A 19128-nucleotide genomic window follows, 5' to 3' on the forward strand; every position below is an offset into this window, starting at 1 on the left:
CCAGCTGGTCTGCGCATGCTCTGAGGACGCGGCTAGGGATGCCGTCTGGGCCGGCAGCGCTGCGAGGGTTAACATTTTACTCACGTCGGCCATGGAGAAGGAGAGCCTGCAGACTTTGGTAGCGGCCCGTGTCGGTGGCACTGTATTGTCCTCAAAGCGGGAAAAGAAGTTGTTTAATATGTCTGGGAGCAAGACATCGATGTCCGCAACGGGGCTGGTTTTCTTTTTGTAATCTGTGATTGTCTGAAGACCCTGCCACATACGTCTTGTGTTTGAGTCGTTCAATTGCGACTCTACTTTGTCTCTATACTGACGCTTGCTTGTTTGATTGCCTTGCGGAGGGAATAACTACACTTTTTGGATTCGGTCATGTTTCCAGTCGCCTTGCCATGATTAAATGCGGCGGTTCGTGTTTTCAGTTTCAGTTTTGCTAAACCATCAATCTACGGTTTCTGGTTAGGGAAGGTTTTAACTGTCACAGTGGGTCCAACATCTCCAATGCACTTCCTAAAAAACTCACTCACCTAGTCAGTGCATACGTCAATGTTGTTGTCAGTCCACGTGATCGAAGCAATCTTGAAGCGTGGTATCCGATTGGTCAGACCAGCATTGGATAGACCTAAGCACTGGCGCTTCCTGTTTTAATTTCTGCCTATAGGAGAGGAGCAACAAGATAGAGGCATGGTCAGATTTTCCGAAGGGAGGGCGGGGGAGGGCCTTGTATGCATCACGGAAGTTAGAGTATCAGTGGTCTAGTTCTTTGCTTGAGCGGGTACTACAATCAATGTGCTTGTAGAATTTAGGTAGCCTTGTTCTCAAATTAGCTTTGTTAAAATCTCCAGCTACAATAAATGCAGCCTCAGGATATATGGTTTTCAGTTTACATAGAGTCCAGTGAAGTTCTTTCAGGGCCGTCGAGGGATCTGCTTTGGGGGGGGGGGGGGGGGGGGATATACACGGCTGTGACTATAATCAAAGAGAATTCTCTTGGGAGGTAATGAGGTCAGCATTTGATTGTAAGGAATGAGGTCAGCATTTGATTGTAAGGAATTCTAGGTCAGGTGAACGAAAGGACTTGAGTTCCTGTAAGTTGTTATGATTACACCATGAGTCGTTAATCATGAGGCATACACCCCCGCCCTTCTTCTTACCAGAGAGATGTTTATTTCTGTTGGTGCGACACATGAAGAAATCCGGTGGATGTACCGACTCTGACAACATATCCCGAGTGAGCCATGTTTCCGTGAAACAGAGAATGTTACAATCTCTGATGTTTCTCTGGAAGGCAACTTGTGCCCTAATTTCGTCCACCGTGTTGTCTAGAGACTGGACAATAGCGACTAATATACTAAGAAGCGGTGGATGTTGTGCTCGCCTTCTAAGTCGGACCAGGAGGCCGCTCCGTCTGCCTCTCCTGTGGCAACAACGTTGTTTTGGGTCGGCCTCTGGGATAAGATCCAAAGTCCAGGGTGGAGGTCCGAACAAAGGATCCGCTTCGGGAAAGTCGTATTCCTGGTCGTAATGTTCTTAAGTTGATGTAGCTCTTATATCAAATAATTATTCCTGGCTATATGTAATAACACTTGAGATTTTCTGGGCTAACAATGTAAGAAATAATACATTAAAAAGTGAATTACTGCATAGTTTCGTAAGAACTTGAAGTGAGGCGACCATCTCTGTCTGCGCCATCTTTTTGGGGGGGATATACTGAAGAGTTTGTGTAAAAGGGAAAATGTAGTTGTCTGTAGAGTCTTGTCTCTGGATTGGGTTTCCAGGTTATGGTATGGAGCCAGACGATGATCTGAGAGACGTGAGATCAGGTCTCAGGGTGGACAGCTGAATCTAAAATTCTTTACCGGAGTCAAACTCACTAACCTGTACCCCGCCACACTTTCCCCACCATCCACATACTCTACCCCATGCAGAGGGATCAATTGACTTTAAACATAGCTTGGGACCATTGGATATTACAATTAACAACATTATTTTATCATAAATCGAAAATACATCAATGGCCTCTACCTAAATGCACATGGCTGAATTCCAAGAAAACAACAACTGCTCTCAGGTAAAAATACATAAATATAAACATTTATATACAGTGCCTTGCGAAAGTATTCTGCCCGCTTGAACTTTGCGACCTTTTGCCACATTTCAGGCTTCAAACATAAAGATATAAAACTGTATTTTTTTGTGAAGAATCAACAACAAGTGGGACACAATCATGAAGCGGAACGACATTTATTGGATATTTCAAACTTTTTTAACAAATCAAAAACTGAAAAATGAGGCGTGCAAAATTATTCAGCCCCCTTAAGTTAATACTTTGTAGCGCCACCTTTTGCTGCGATTACAGCTGTAAGTCGCTTGGGGTATGTCTCTATCAGTTTTGCACATCGAGAGACTGAAATTTTTTCCCATTCCTCCTTGCAAAACAACTCGAGCTCAGTGAGGTTGGATGGAGAGCATTTGTGAACAGCAGTTTTCAGTTCTTTCCACAGATTCTCGATTGGATTCAGGTCTGGACTTTGACTTGGCCATTCTAACACCTGGATATGTTTATTTTTGAACCATTCCATTGTAGATTTTGCTTTATGTTTTGGATCATTGTCTTGTTGGAAGACAAATCTTCGTCCCAGTCTCAGGTCTTTTGCAGACTCCATCAGGTTTTCTTCCAGAATGGTCCTGTATTTGGCTCCATCCATCTTCCCATCAATTTTAACCATCTTCCCTGTCCCTGCTGAAGAAAAGCAGGCCCAAACCATGATGCTGCCACCACCATGTTTGACAGTGGGGATGGTGTGTTCAGGGTGATGAGCTGTGTTGCTTTTACGCCAAACATAACGTTTTGCATTGTTGCCAAAAAGTTCAATTTTGGTTTCATCTGACCAGAGCACCTTCTTCCACATGTTTGGTGTGTCTCCCAGGTGGCTTGTGGCAAACTTTAAACAACACTTTTTATGGATATCTTTAAGAAATGGCTTTCTTCTTGCCACTCTTCCATAAAGGCCAGATTTGTGCAATATACGACTGATTGTTGTCCTATGGACAGAGTCTCCCACCTCAGCTGTAGATCTCTGCAGTTCATCCAGAGTGATCATGGGCCTCTTGGCTGCATCTCTGATCAGTCTTCTCCTTGTATGAGCTGAAAGTTTAGAGGGACGGCCAGGTCTTGGTAGATTTGCAGTGGTCTGATACTCCTTCCATTTCAATATTAACGCTTGCACAGTGCTCCTTGGGATGTTTAAAGCTTGGGAAATCTTTTTGTATCCAAATCCGGCTTTAAACTTCTTCACAACAGTATCTCGGACCTGCCTGGTGTGTTCCTTGTTCTTCATGATGCTCTCTGCGCTTTTAACGGACCACTGAGACTATCACAGTGCAGGTGCATTTATATGGAGACTTGATTACACACAGGTGGATTGTATTTATCATCATTAGTCATTTAGGTCAACGTTGGATCATTCAGAGATCCTCACTGAACTTCTGGAGAGAGTTTGCTGCACTGAAAGTAAAGGGGCTGAATAATTTTGCACGCCCAATTTTTCAGTTTTTGATTTGTTAAAAAAGTTTGAAATATCCAATAAATGTCGTTCCACTTCATGATTGTGTCCCACTTGTTGTTGATTCTTCACAAAAAAATACAGTTTTATATCTTTATGTTTGAAGCCTGAAATGTGGCAAAAGGTCGCAAAGTTCAAGGGGGCCGAATACTTTCGCAAGGCACTGTACATGATATACATTATATACAAAGGCACAAAAAGTCATGTATTTATTTTGACTGCATCATGAGTGAAATCCCTAAGAATTGGGCATGAGTGCATGGATAACCTCCAACACCTGAAGAGACAGTGTCCACTATTGCCATTTGTTGTTGTTTAAATATTGACTGACACCCAATGATGCCACTAAGATTCCTGATGAGATGTTTCCATTTGCTCTGTTTAGCTTTGTAGACTTTGATACGGTCCACGCTTCCATTGGAGCTGGGGGTTAATGCTGTTGTGGCCGGGACAGGCGTCTGGACCACTTCTGTTGCCCAATTTCCAGCCCAATTCAGGGGGACAAAGGGAGAGTAGGCGCCTGGTAGTCCATGAGCACTCTCCATCATGTTGGGCTCTCAGTAAGAGACATGGAGACAATGCATTGAGAGGGCAGGGGGCAGGGGCACACAGAGGCTGGGGTGGAGGCAGAGAAATGGAGCCTGCCCTGGGGAGCAGGGTGTCCTTCTCCCCAGAGAGTACAGGCACCAGAGGCTGTGCGAGAGGCAGATTGCAGATCAATGAGAGAGAGGAGGAGTGGGTGTGAACCGGCATCTGTTTAATAAATCACTATGGAATCTGGGGGCTGTGGAGGCTCGGTGGCAGACAGTGTTAAAGGGCTGAGCTGCTCTGGACTGTGGATCACAGTGGAAGGCTATCTTCATCATCATCAGCAGTACTGTAGCAGCAGCAGAATATCATTATCCTTTATCATCATCATTATGATTAGAATTCTCTTCAACAGGAGGAGAAGCAGAGATAACTTAGTAAATTATTAAAGTCACAACCATAATAATCCTCATCATTATCCCCTTGATTACAGTTCTGTTGGTCAATAACAATGTAGTTTTCATCAATTTGTGTTAGGCTACTTAAAGGCAACACATTACATTAATCATTTCAGCCAATTAACAGGCTAGGATTATGTTTATTGAATTACCTATAATTGCTTTGCCGTACGATGTTAGGCCCATATGAGTTGGGGAAACTGACACCTGCAATTACTGTAAAGATTGACATGGCCGAAACACAGACCTTTAGGTTGTGAATCATCTCACGGTCATCTAGCCATGCGTAGCAAGGTCAGAGCCTGCACAGATGTCGCTCCTGTCTCTTTAAGAATACATCCTCGCATTTGTAGCTGAGAGCTGTGTACGCAGTTGATTCAGCATGTGCCATTCGTAAAGTGGTGGTCTGTTATTCCAGGCACACATACAGAGATGCGAGCGGGAGCGCAACTTCTCCGACGAAGCTGTCTTGTTTATATTTTATAGATCAATATATTTACGTATCGATGTCTTGTTTTGCTGAGGACGTTTCGCTACAATATGATTTCATTATGATTTTGCGTGCATAATGTGCGGGGCGAAGTGATGCGGCGATGTATTTCTTCGGGCAAAATTGCCACGGGATCCGGAGAGCTGTTTTCAAAGAAGTTCTGTGTGGTCATTTTAACCGTTAGAAAAAACATCAGCTGAGCTTGTAGTAAGCACTGTAATTGTTTACCTTTGATACATTTGGATACTGAATGTGACTGAGGGTTGAAAACCAGTTTGGACATAGACCGACCTGTCACAACGCAAAAATGACCAACTACAAGAATATGGAGACACATACCACGCATGTCTTGCTATTGGCGGTATCAATCATCTGTACCGCCTTGGGTAAGAGAGAAACTACAATATGAACTATTCCATCTTTTCAACTTTTACGTGTAGCCGATGCATCAAGTACATGTAACTGCCAAAATAAAGGAAACACTTGCGTAAACTAGGTTTACAAGATACATTGAAAGTAGGTGCTTCCACACAGGTTTGGTTCTTGAGTTAATTAAGCAATTAACATCCCAGCATGCTTAGGGTCGTGTATAAAAATGCCCAGTTGCCCATTATTTTGTCTACCATGGCTAGAAGAGATCTGAAACAGGTTCTCAAAGGAGCATAGGGGGGTTTAGTGTGTGTGTGTGACCAGATCTCAACCCAATTGAACACTTATGGAAGATTCTGGAGTGGCCCTTGAAGCAGTGTTTTCCAACATCATCAACAAAACACCAAATTATGGAATTTATTGTGGCTGAATGTTTTTGCATCCCTCCAATAGAGTTCCAGACACTTGTAGAATCTATGCCAAGGCGCATTGTTCTGGCGGCTTGTGATGTCCCAGCACCCTATTAAGACACTATGTTGATGTTTCCTTTATTTTGGCAGTTACCTGTAGGCTAGGCTAAGGAACAATGTTTTGATTGGGATTAATATTCAATGAAAAGTAATGCAAGCTGTTGATTTCTCTTTATTTTTGTTTTACATTATATTTATCATTTTAAAAGGCTATATCACAAGGATATGCATCACAAGGTTATGCAAATCACTGTATTACACTGCTTTTATCCAAAACATAGCTCTGTAGTGTGGAGTGTATGGAATCACATTTGATTTTAAAACATTATTGTGAGTTATTTTTCATGAGTCAAAATACTTTTTAATTTTTAGATTTTCAATATATTGTAAAGTCCTAAACATATTGAGAGGAAAACAGTAATTAGACAAAATGTTAAATTTGTAAACTAAAACTAATCTAAAGTTATTGCAAGCCAAAAATAACATTTTCCCAGCAGAGATGTTTCCATCAAATTGACTTGTTGCAGATAAAAGGCTGTGTGTGATGACGTAGTGCACATAAAAATACATTTTGCCGTTAAATTCCCATGTACAGAATAACAAATAAGTTAGATGGGTCTCCATCAGGTTTTGGCACATGCGCTTTAAAGCTAATTTATCCTTGCTCTTGTAATATAGTACGGAGGGTGTGACGCAATTGTGCATCCTCCGAAGGCTTGTGGCGACCAAATTGAGCTCCGTTCCGGATTTTGTAACAACACATTGACATGATTGGGTGACGGTAGGTGGGGACGGGAGGTCCTGTATAACACAAACTCACTTCCTTGACAACAGCTCAGCAAAGTACAAGAAGTATGAATGCTCTGACTTCTGCGGAGGCTGCATCAAAGTAAATGCGGTATTTAATTTTTTTTAACCAGGCAAGTCAGTTAAGAACAAATTCTTATTTAGAATGACGTCCTACCCCGGCCAAACCCTAACGACACTGGGCCAATTGTGCGCCGCCCTATGGGACTCTCAATCACGGCCGGTTGTGATACAGCCTGGAATCAAACCAGGGTCTGTAGTCACGCCTCTAGCACTTAGATGCAGTGCCTTAGACCGCTGTGCCACCCGGGAGCCCACTCAGGCTTGTAGTAATTATTTTGGTCCGACATGTACTTTACTCACACAAAAAGGTTGGATGGAAACCTGGTTACTTACAAGCAATCTTCTCTGCTTTGTTTGCAACTTTTCCTCACCCATGCTTGCATTTCTCAAGCTCTTCAAATCACAATTCTAAGGTTACAATATTTCTTTCCCCAGCGCTTTAATTGTTTAATTTATCTGTTGGGTTTAGAAGGGAGCGAACTAAATTGGTTACTGTTGGTCAATACATTTTGGAGTGAGAGTTCAGCAACCACTCCCACAGAACGCATTATCAACGCTGCCATCCTCTACCAAGCTACATCACTTGCTGTACTGCGGAACAGTAGTGCTCCGCAAGCGGGAGTGAAAGACACTGCCCAGGTGTCGTACTGTCGGCTTGCAGAGCATATGTCGTGTTTAAGACAACTGGGAATAAAAATAAATAGAATATTTTCAACTCAGAATTCGAGGTTGGAAACTCTGACTTTCCAACCTGAAGATCACTTATGTCTTGATTTTACCTAGTTTTTTGTGTGTTCCCAGTTGCTCCAATACTCCCCCCCCCCCCCCCCCCCCATTGAGCACTAGACTCTATGTATCACTGTAGCATCCAGATGGTCACTACTAATATTACAAGCTATTTCTCATGTAGGCTGCCATCCTACTCAAAATAAAATCAAGTGGGATGGAACAAATTGGCCATAGCTACTGCAGGTGACATGTGACCATACAGCTGAGCAGAGTGTAGGAGGGAGGGTCCAAGGTGTGAGAAGTGTGCATGGGCATGAGACAAAGGAATGTGTAGTATTGGGGAAAGTAATGGAATGTGTTAATTGTAGGGGTGCCCATGGAGCTGGGGATCAGAAATGTCCCGTGCGAGAGAGGCAGGTTTAGGTTTCCAGTGTTTGAGTAGTGCAGAAGTTGTCATATACAGAGGCAGTGAAGATGGGTTAAGGGGGAGGAGTGGTGAGAGTAGTAGTGATATACCAGTACAGGGGGATAGGCCAAAAAGTGATATATGTTTAATTAAGATTGGATTTATAGCAATGGTTATCAACTGTACTGCAGGGATGGAACGGAAGTCGCAGAAAATTGAGGTTGAGATGGCAGCTGCAGAGAGGTATTTAGGTGTGCGAGACTTGACATCAGAAGAGTTACAGGGTGTGTTAAGTGGTGATGGCATGAGGTAGAAATAAATACATTTAGGCCTCCCGGGTGGCGCACTGGTTAAGGGCGCTGTACTGCAGCGCCAGCTGTGCCATCAGAGTCCTGGGTTCGCGCCCAGGCTCTGTCGTAACCGGCCGCGACCGGGAGGTCTGTGGGGCGACGCACAATTGGCCTAGCGTCGCCCGGGTTAGGGAGGGCTTGGTCGGTAGGGGTGTCCTTGTCTCATCGCGCACCAGCGACTCCTGTGGCGGGCTGGGCGCAGTGTACGCTAGCCAAGGTGGCCAGGTGCACGGTGTTTCCTCCGGCGCATTGGTGCGGCTGGCTTCCGGGTTGGATGTGCGCTGTGTTAAAGAAGCAGCGGCTTGGTTGGTTGTGTATCGGAGGACGCATGACTTTCAACCTTCGTCTCTCCCGAGCCCGTACGGGAGTTGTAGCGATGAGACAAGATAGTAGCTACTACAACAATTGGATACTACGAAATTGGGGAGAAAAAGGGGTAAAATTCAAAAAAAAAAAAAAATGAAATAAATAAATACATTTAATAAGTGGAGTAGGGTGGTGTTCATTTTATTTTATATAATTTTGAAATTAGTGAGTTAGATGGTAGGGTATTAATTTAGTAATTTTTGTATTTTTCAAGCAAAGTATAAGGGAGTTGTACTCCAGTCTAGTAGGTGGCGGTAATGTAACAAATTGGATGCCAACCGCCATTAAACCTCATAGAAGAAGACCATACACCTTGATGCATCACCGGTGCACTGGTCATTCACACTGTCTCGACGTGCTTCCTGTGAGCAGAAACGTTAGCTAAATAATTGGCATGTTACGGTGAAATACATGGTGATCAATATTACAAGTGAATTATCCCTTTGCCTTGATGACAGCTTTGCACACTCTTGGCATTCTCTCAACCAGCTTCATGAGGTAGTCACCTGGAATGCATTTCAATTATCAGGTGTGCCTTCTTAAAAGTTAATTTGTGGAATATATTTCCTCCTTAATGCATTTCAGTGTTGTTACAAGGTAGGGCGGTATACAGAAGATAGTCCTATTTGGTTAAAGACCAAGTCCATATTATGGCAAGAACAGCTCAAATAAGCAAAGAGAAATGGCAGTCCATTACTTGAAGACATGAAGGTCAGTCAACACGGAACATTTCAAATGATAAAACTGGCTCTCATGAGGACTGCCACAGGAAAGGAAGACCCAGAGTTATCTCTGCTGCAGAGGATAAGTTCTTTAGAGTTACCAGCCTCAGAAATTGCAGCCCAAATAAATGCTTCAAAGAGTTCAAGTAACAGACACACCTCAACATTAACTGTTCAGAGGAGATTGTGTGAATCAGGCCTTCATGGTCGAATTGCTGCAAGGAAACCACCAATAAGGGGCCAAACATCAACAATCGACATTCGACCGGTGGAAATTTGACATTTGGTCTAGAGTCCAAATTGGAGATTTTTGGTTCCAACCACCTTGTCTTTGAGAGACACAATGTGGGTGAACAGATTATCTCCACATGTGTATTTCCCACTGTAAAGCATGGAGGAGGAGGTGTTATGGTGTGGGGGTGCTTTGCTGGTGACTTTGTCTGATTTATTTAGAATTCAAGGCACACTTAACTAGCATGGCTACCAGAGCGTTCTGCAGTGATACGCCATCCCATCTGGTTTGGGCTTAGTGGGACTATCATTTGTTTTTCAACATGACAATGACTCAACACACCTCCAGGCTGTGTAAGGGCTATTTGACCAAGAAGGAGAGTGATGGAGTGCTGCATCAGATGACCTTTCATCCATAATCCCCTGACCTCAACCAAATCAAGATGGTTTGGGATGAGTCGGACCGCAGACTTAAGGAAAAGCAGCCAACAAGTGCTCAGCATATGTGGGAACTCCTTCAAGACTGTTGGAAAAGCATTCAAGGTGAAGCTGGTTGATAGAATGCCAAGAGTGTGCAAAGCTGTCATCAAGGTAAAGGGTGACTATTTGAAGAATCTCAAATGTAAAATATATTTTGATTTGTTTAACACTTTTTTGGTTACTACATGATTCCATATGTGTTATTTCATAGTTTTGATGTCTTCACTATTATTCTACAATGTATAAAATATTAAAATGTAAGAAAAATCCTTGAATGAGTAGGTGTTCTAAAACTTTTGACCGGTATTGTAGTTTGTTTTAGGCTTTCAATACTTTTGATTCATTTTTGTTTACAATATTTGTTTCCTCAATACTTTTTGAGCACTATATTTATTTATTTTCATTTAAAAATCCCAAAGTTTTGTGACTCATGAAAAATCACTTACAATTCTTTCTTTAATCAAATGTGATGCTATAGGCGTGTGTGTGTGTGCATGCTTTCATGCATTTGTGCGTGCCTGTGTGTAATTTACATTCTATCCCCCAGACACCCCTCCCAACAAACTCTTTTTAAGTCGCTGTCAGATCACACTGGTGCCATATGGTATGAAGTGTATTGAGTGAGAGGCTTCACACATCTTGAGTTTTATTATGCATGTTTCCACCAGAGGTATTGTGTTGACACTGACAGGGACTCACATCAGACTCATAGGACATCAATGCAGCTGCCTGAGTCACTGTGAGCATCTATGTCATAGGCTACTGTAAGACCTCAAGAATTCCTATGATCCTTTGAGAGACTGGCAATCCTATGATGAAAGGATAAGTACTATAATATTTGAAAATAATGACCCTGAGACAGGATGATTGATGTCAAAAACATGAACTACTCGGGTACAATTGAAACCACAGTAATGTTTTTTTTAAACAAGCTTTTACTTTAAAGACACAAATGATAGACACTTGTGTACTACAGGGGTGCATGTAAGACAATGATGCATCATCATGTTAGCAGCAGTGGTCTTGGTTGACTTTGGTCTCCACTTTTAGAGTCAGTCTCTGAAAACAGTACTACCTTACTTTATTGTGAGAACAGGGCTGTTAATGCATGGTCTCCATTCTCTCTCTGGTGTCCATCAATACACCAATACTTTCCTAAATTGTTTTTGAACTTGAGTGTTGCATGTGTCCTCCTAAGTCTCTGTTTGATTGCGTGAAAAAGAGGGATCCTCCACAAATTGCATTCGATTGAAGGCAGATTGAGCAAGACAGAGTTGCCAGAGCTAACAACTTAACATATTGATTGCAGTCTCAGCACTTAACTTGCCTCACCAGAGTGTTTCACACGCACAGACTGATCAATCTGATTCAGGTTGGAATTAAATTGTTTTACTCCATGTATCGACAAATCACTGCTATTTCAATGAAGTTAAGTTGAATAAATTCAGAGCACTTGTTGTGCTTGGAGTTATACTAATCCAATGCTAAACACCTTTCTGAAGGCGACAGTTAATGAAATAGCCAACAGAGATATCTGTCCAAATCCTCCCCCCCTGGTTACTTAGGTAGTGAAACATCATGGCTGCAGGTTCACCCAAAGCCTCTCAGAGCTGCACTTAATGAAAATGGTCTCTGGTCTGGATGATGAAACCACAAGAACAGTGTCTGCTCACAGCCTACTACTGTAGTACACAGCCTGGCTTGAGTCATATCACTGAATAATGTCCTGCTTCTGGGACATGCTGATGACATCACTGAGATGAGTCATGGGCAGTAAGGGCAACTGCCAGGCAAAGGCCCTATCTCAGATGGGAACTATATGAGACTGTAGCACACACACAGACCACTTGACTTTTTCCACATTTTGTTACATTACAACCTTGTTCTAAAATTGATTAAATACACCCCCCCCCCCCCATGACAAAGCAAAGATAAGTTTATATATTTTTTTGCAAATTTATTTTAAAAAATAAAACAGAAATCCCTTATTTACATAAGTAATCAGACCCTTTGCTATTAGACTCAGGTGCATCCTGGCACCATCCCTACAGTGAAGCATGGTGGTGGCAGCATCATGCTGTGGGGATGTTTTTCAGCGGCAGGGACTGGGACACTAGTCAGGATCGAGCGATGGGTGAAGGGAGCAAAGTACAGAGAGATCCTTGATGAAAACTTGCTCCAGAGCGCTCAGGAACTCAGACTGAGGCGAAGCACACAGCCAAGACAACGCAGGAGTGGCTTCGGGACAAGTTTCTAAATGTCCTTGAGTGGCCCAGCCAGAGCCCGGACTTGAACCTGATCGAACATCTCTGGAGAGACCTGAAAATAGCTGTGCAGTGACATTCCCTTTCCAACCTGACATAACTTTAAAGGATCTGCAGAGAGTAATGGGATAAACTCCCCAAATACAGGTGTGCCAAGCTTGTAGCGTCATACACAAGAAGAAACAAGGCTGTAATCACTGCCTAAGGTGCTTCAGCAAAGTACTGAGTAAAGGGTCTAAATACTTATGTAAATATAATATTAAAGTTTTTTTTATTTGTAATACATTTGCAAAATTTCTAAACCTGATTTTTGCTTTGTCATTATGGGGTGTTGTGTGTAGATGGATACAAAAAAAAAGACATATTTAGAATTAGGCTGTAAAGTAGCAAAATGTGGACAAAGTCAAGAGCGTCTGAATACTTTCCGAATGCACTGTAACATACGAGTCAATGGAACACTACAAGTTTAAGACTGAGAACATTACTTGAGTCTGCCCTTCAAAGACCATTTGACATTGTGCCAAGAGTAACCAAACTTTTTTCCTTATGACTCTCGAATGCTTCTCAAGGGCTTTTGGGTCCATTGCATTATGTAAATGATACAAGAAGTGAAATCTTAATGAATAAATCTCAGTGGATAGCAACCAGCCCTCAAGGTAAGCAGCCCCTACAAATTTGTGTGGTGGTGGCCAAATGTATCCTTGTTTGCCAGCTACATTATTACCCAACAGGTACACTCTGTCTCTCCTGATTTTTGTATACTGCGAAAAATATAGGAAACAGGGTCTGGGGTGTAGCATCTCTGTTTTGAGGAGTGTTGTGTTCCCAGCGCCGACCTAGAGGGGTACTCTTACCCTGAACAACAACAGGATTTGAAGTGAAGCAGGACGTAGTTCTCCCTCTGGTTTTGTTGTTTTCACACCATGTTAGCATGACGGGGGTACACTTATGCCCTTGGGGAAGAAAGACACTGACGCATGCTTAATATTTGTAAATATTAATTAATGAAAGAAGCCCAATTACGTAATGTCATAGCTAGCAGCCATAGGCCAAATATAGCCTTGATCAACAGGGCTGTAAAGATGGGGCTTGATATTCCCCTAAGCTATTCTCCTGCTAACTCTGCCTGCTTAGTAAGACAGAAGTGTATGAGAAGCCATGAGCCAATATGTGGGTGGGTGTCTGAAGTTGCAATTAGGGCCAATTCAATAGCTTGTCTATCAGATAGTGCTTGGCCTATTTTGCTGTCACTCTCTGACAGGGCTTGGTTGCTTGCTCTGCTGTGGATGTTTCATGTTCTCCATGAATAGCTTTTACTATCTTAATAAATCTACAGTGTATGATGATGGATGTTATTTAGACTCATCATCCTTGCATAATGAGTTAAACATTATCTATAAAATGATTAGCTCTTTGGACTCCGTCTCACAGTATGTGAGTTGTAGATGTAAATGGTATTGTAGTTGTGTTACTACATCAAGGTTAGTGCTTTATTAACCTAACGAGGGGAGAGAATGTCAGCTTCATTCTGGAAATCTGCACAACATCTATCTCATGAGGTATGACCATAGCAGGAGCTAGCTATTTGCTTTACGTTTCTTTCCTACCAGAGAAACAGGAAACTTTACAGTGCTCCAGACAGATTCTCTGTTACTCTGTACACAACCTTCACTGCTGCGTGGAGATATCCTTGAGAGGCTGGTAGAGAGTGATCACCTTGTTTGAGGCCAACAGCCTTTCATTCAATAGGCCCCTCCCTCTAGAAGACACTTCAAGGTTGCCCACAATTCAGTCTTATGGACAACCCAGACTCCTGCTCTGGCATTTGATAGCGCTGGAAGCTTCTTCTGTGTGGCGTGTGTTGAGTGAAGGAATAGTCTGATTGTGAAGTGGGTGTATGTACATTATTTCTCCAGTGTGTAGTATTACAATAATGACACAAACCTTATATAACTACTTATTGGATCAACACAGATGGGAGCATTTTGTGACATAGCACAGATTTAAGATTTAGCTCTGTTCTGTGTTTATTCATTTATGTGGACATTTGGATTCAGGAATATGCCCTTCCCTTAGCTGTTCACCCTTAGTGTGTTTTATTTTGTTAGTTCATTTGGAAACAAGGATTGACCTAGAATTATAATTTGGGGCAAATCAAGTCACACCAAAGCATTTTTAAGAATTCCATATGCACATTGAACCCTCTGAGGACCCACCATGCTATTTATTTCATGTGGTTGAATGCTATCCAGGCCAAATGGGCCATGAGTATTAGCTGAATGTTTGTACCGCTTTATAAAAGCCTCCAATATCGGCAAATACGTGTTTTTCTCTGTCACAAACATGGTTGGTTGCTCATGTTTCTCTCTTTGAAAGGTGCACTCAACTGCCACCCACAATCTTCTTGTCATAAACCAAACATAGCCTGATTACACATCAAAGCAGCCTTACAACGTGACCCAAATTAACTACCCTCCAGTGAATGACTCCCTGTCTTCACTAAAAGATCCCATGGCACTTATCGTAAGAGTAGGGGTGTTAACCCTGGTGTCCTGGCTAAATTCCCAATCTGGCCCTCATACCATCATGGCCACCTAATCATCCCCAGCTTCCAATTGGCTCATTCATCCCCCTCCTCTCCCCTGTAACAATTCCCCAGGTTGTTGCTGTAAATGATAATGTGTTCTCAGTCAACTTACCTGGTAAAATAAGGGTTCAATAAAAAAATGGAAATACTTTATAACATTGACGGAAATAGTCCTCATACTATGTCATGTTTCAAAAGGATTTCTTTATCCAGATGAAGGGTACTGCTATGGGATCCCCGATGGCTCCTAACTATGCAAATATGTATGTGCGTTACATGGAGAAACAGTCAATTCTCAATCCTCTCAGAAATGATTTGGACACTGTACATTGATGATATTTTAGTTCTATGGAGGTGTGATGCAGAACAGATTTAGGCATTCCATGCTTTTCTGAACGCTGGTTCTGACAACCTGAGATTTACTTTACGATCTAACACATCAAATCAGTTTCCTTGATCTTTTGATTATTTGTGAGGTTAATGTTCTATACACAGATTTTTACAAGAAACCCACAGGCTGTATCAGTTTGTTGAAGGCTGATAGCTGTCGCCCTCATCCCTTGAAAAACAGTTTGCCCTACAGCCAGTTCTGTCAAATCAAAAGAATTAGCAAAAAATAATCACACTTCGACAGTAACATGGTTGCGATGCAAAGACATTTCTATGAAAGGGGGTACAGAAATGGTCAGATCAATACTGCCATTGAGGAAATCCAAAACAAATCGAGACAAGATCTCTTTCAAGGACAGTTTCGCAAAAATAACCATTCTTACGTTCTCACTACACACTAAGTGCTCTGAACAAATTAAGGAAATCGTTCACAAACATTGACACATGATAAGATCTGATGACCATATCGGTAATGTGTTTTCGAAACCTCCCTTGGTTTTATTCTCGCAGGGCAGAAATCTCAGAGATCAATTGATAAACTAAATTATCGATTTCACATGACTGGGAATACAGATATGCATCTGTTGGTCACAGATACCTTAAAAAAAGGTAGGGGCGTGGTTCAGAAAATCAGTCAGTATTTGGTGTGACCACCATTTGCCTCATGCAATGCAACAAATTTCCTTAGATTTGATCATGCTGTTAATTGTGGCCTGAGGAATGTTATCCCACTCCTGTGGGAAGCTGCTGGATATTGGCAGGAACTGGAACACGCTGTCAATTTAGAGCTTCCCAAACTTGCTCAATGGATGACATGTCTGGTGAGTAAGCAGGCCATGGAAGAACTGGGACATTTTCAGCTTCCAGGAATTGTGGACAGATTCTTGCAGCATGGGGCTTCGCATTATCATGCTGAAACATGAAGTGATGGCAGCAGATGAATTGCATGGCAATGGGCCTCGAGATCTCATCACGGTATCTCTGTGCATTCAAATTGCCATCGATAAAATACAATTGTGTTCATTGTCTGTAGCTTATGCCTGCTGATTCCATAACCCCACTGCCACCATGGGGCACTCTGTTCACAACGTTGAGATCAGCAAACCGCTTGCCCACACGACGCCATATATGCGGTCTGCCATCTGCTCAGTACCGTTGAAACCGGTATTCATCCGTGAAGAGCACACTTCTACAGCATGCCGGTGGCCATGGAAGGTGAGCATTTGCCCACTGAAGTCGGTTACGACGCCGAACTGCAGTCAGGTCAAGACCCTGGTGATGACGACTGTCACGCAGATGAGCTTCTGACGGTTTCAAAGCCCACAGTTTCATCAGCAGTCCTGGTGGCTGGTCTCAAAGTATCCCGCAGGTTAAGTAGCCATATGTGGAGGTCCTGTGCTGGCGTGGTTACACGTGGTCTGCGGTTGTGAGGCCGGTTGGACGTACTGCCAAATTATCTTAAATGACGTTGGAGGCGGCTTATGGTAGATAAATTCAGTTCTCTGTCATCAGCTCTGGTGGACATTCCTGCAGTCAGCATGCCAATTGCACGCTCCCTCAACTTGAGACATCTGTGGCATTGTGTTGTGTGACACAACTACACATTTTAATGGCCTTTTATTGTCCCCAGCACAAGGTGCACCTGATCATGCTGTTTAATTAGCTTTTTGATATGCCACACCTGTCAGGTGGATGGATTATATTTCCAAAGGTGATGTATGGAACATTTCTGGGATCTTTTATTTCAGCTCATGAAACATGGGACCAGCACTTTACATGTTGCATTTTATATTTTTGTTCAGTGTACGTCAAAGCATCTTCTGAGAGAACAGGTGTTGTGATGCCCATGGTGCCACAGAGTTTGCATGGATGATACACTTGTCACAGGAGTTTGATTTTGTCACAGGATTGTGCTGTTTTTGGTTGTCACACAGCCAGATAAAGGTGTTTGCCTTTCAACTATGGCTGTGCTGTCTGCTATTCCCCAACAAAATTATAAAACACATAAGCTTTATGGCCTGGCCTGTTGCTCCTGCTATGATGTAAGTACCCATTAGCTCTCAGTAATCCCAGAGAATGGCATTATGGGAAAGCAGCAGAGACTCTCCTCTATTGTCTGATTTAACTTCTTGTGGGGGAACTCAGCCAAATATGCAGATCAAGTCCCAGCATCTGTGAACCATAGGGGAGATGAGACTGGTCATAACAACAACTCAGCTGGAATTGTATTAGAGTTGAAAAAGGGAAAGAGCGATGGAATGTGTCATGGTGAAGGCTGCAGAGAGATGAGTCGAGAGGGGAATAGTTTAAACTGTGCAATAATATTTTCAAATGTTCGTTTTTTTCTGTTGCCTTGCTTTTTGTCATTATGAAAGCAATGAGAGAGATTGAAGGTGCTACAGCTCATCTGATATTACAAACACTCATCCGCATCCTGCATTAGTATTAGCTGCCCTCGTGTGTAACCGGTGGGTTTTAGCTGGTACAGCTACCGTGGTGGGATTGTTGTTTGGGTGTTTTCCTCAGGTTCATGGCATGTTGGTCAGTGTTTCTGAGTTCAGGGTAATTCCACAGTAACAGAATTACGCTGAGATTACAATTTTTTTTCTTCTCACTTTAAAATGTATGCCAAACAACATAATATACACAAGGACTTCCACCAAAAAAAACAAAAACACATTTACTTGAAGAACAGTGCAGATGCAAAGTTTGGTAACAGAATGACAGCACAAACAGCAAACCATATGGTTTGTTCAACTTCTCAATCAATTTTTGTTTGGTATACATTTTAAAAGTAACAAATCTGAGTTTCAGCGTAATTCCTTTACCTTGGAATTGCCTGTCATAAATAAAAACAAATCTGCTTACAGCTAAAAGCTTGGATTTGTCCACACGCCTCAGATGTAACTACTATAGTGTAGCAGCAAGCATGTATGTCAATAGGTTGCGGTATGCTCCTCCCCACCATACACTTCTGGTAATGAAGGTTTTCATTCCACAGGAGATTATAGACGGACCGCAGTAAAAATAACACAACATTCAGATTCGGATTCAGAAAGTCTTAACTGTTGCATTGTGGGGCTGGCTATTCGGTTGAAGCAGTTTAAAAACAACAGGCAAACCAGTAAACAAAAAAAAAGATGGACAAGAAAAACATAAGATGAAAATGAAACAAAGGAGAATCAAATGTTTTACTCCTTTAGAAGCCTCCGTTATTCTCAGGGACATGTTTTTCTCTTCGTAACAAACAGCAAGCTTGGTTGATTGCCTGTGATTTTGTCTTTAAAAGGTGCACTCAACTTCCGCCCCACAATCTTCTTCCGAACAAAAATATAAACGCAACATGCAACAATTTCAAGGATTTTACTGAGTTACAGTTCATTATAAGGAAATCCGTCAATTTTAAATAAATAAATGAACCCCTGATCTATGGATTTCATATGACTGGGAATACAGATTTGCATCTATTGGTCACAAATACCTTTAAAAAAGGTAGGGGTGTGGATCAGAAAACCAGGCAGTATTTGGTGTGACCACCATTTGCCTCATGCAACACGACACATCTCTTTTGCATAGAGTTGATCAGGCTGTTGATTGTGACCTGAGGAATGTTGTCCCACTCCTCTTCAATGGCTGTGCGAAGTTGCTGGATATTGGCGGGAACTGGAACACGCTGTCATACACGTTGATCCAGAGCATCCCAAACATGCTCAATTAGTGTTTTCAGCTTCCAGTAATTGTGTACAGGACCTTGTGACATGGGGCCGTGCATTATGCTGAAACATGAGGTGATGGCGGCAGATGAATTGCAAGACAATGAGCCTCTGGATCTCTTCAATGTATTTCTGTGTATTC

General features: G+C 42.3%; 1 protein-coding gene across 2 annotated transcripts in view; it reads left to right on the forward strand.

The window, feature by feature from the left end:
- The first annotated feature begins 5008 nt into the window (after nucleotides 1–5008).
- Nucleotides 5009–19128, forward strand: part of LOC139382468 (roundabout homolog 2-like) — a 60941-nt gene continuing 46821 nt past the window's right edge. For both annotated transcript variants that reach the window (XM_071126533.1, XM_071126534.1), the window contains exon 1: nucleotides 5009–5425. In XM_071126533.1, the coding sequence (XP_070982634.1) occupies nucleotides 5347–5425 (79 nt within the window). In that variant the 5' untranslated portion in view covers nucleotides 5009–5346. The remainder of the gene's footprint in view (nucleotides 5426–19128) is intronic.

Source organism: Oncorhynchus clarkii, chromosome 24 (assembly GCF_045791955.1).
Source record: "Oncorhynchus clarkii lewisi isolate Uvic-CL-2024 chromosome 24, UVic_Ocla_1.0, whole genome shotgun sequence".
Classification (NCBI taxonomy): Eukaryota; Metazoa; Chordata; class Actinopteri; order Salmoniformes; family Salmonidae; genus Oncorhynchus; species Oncorhynchus clarkii.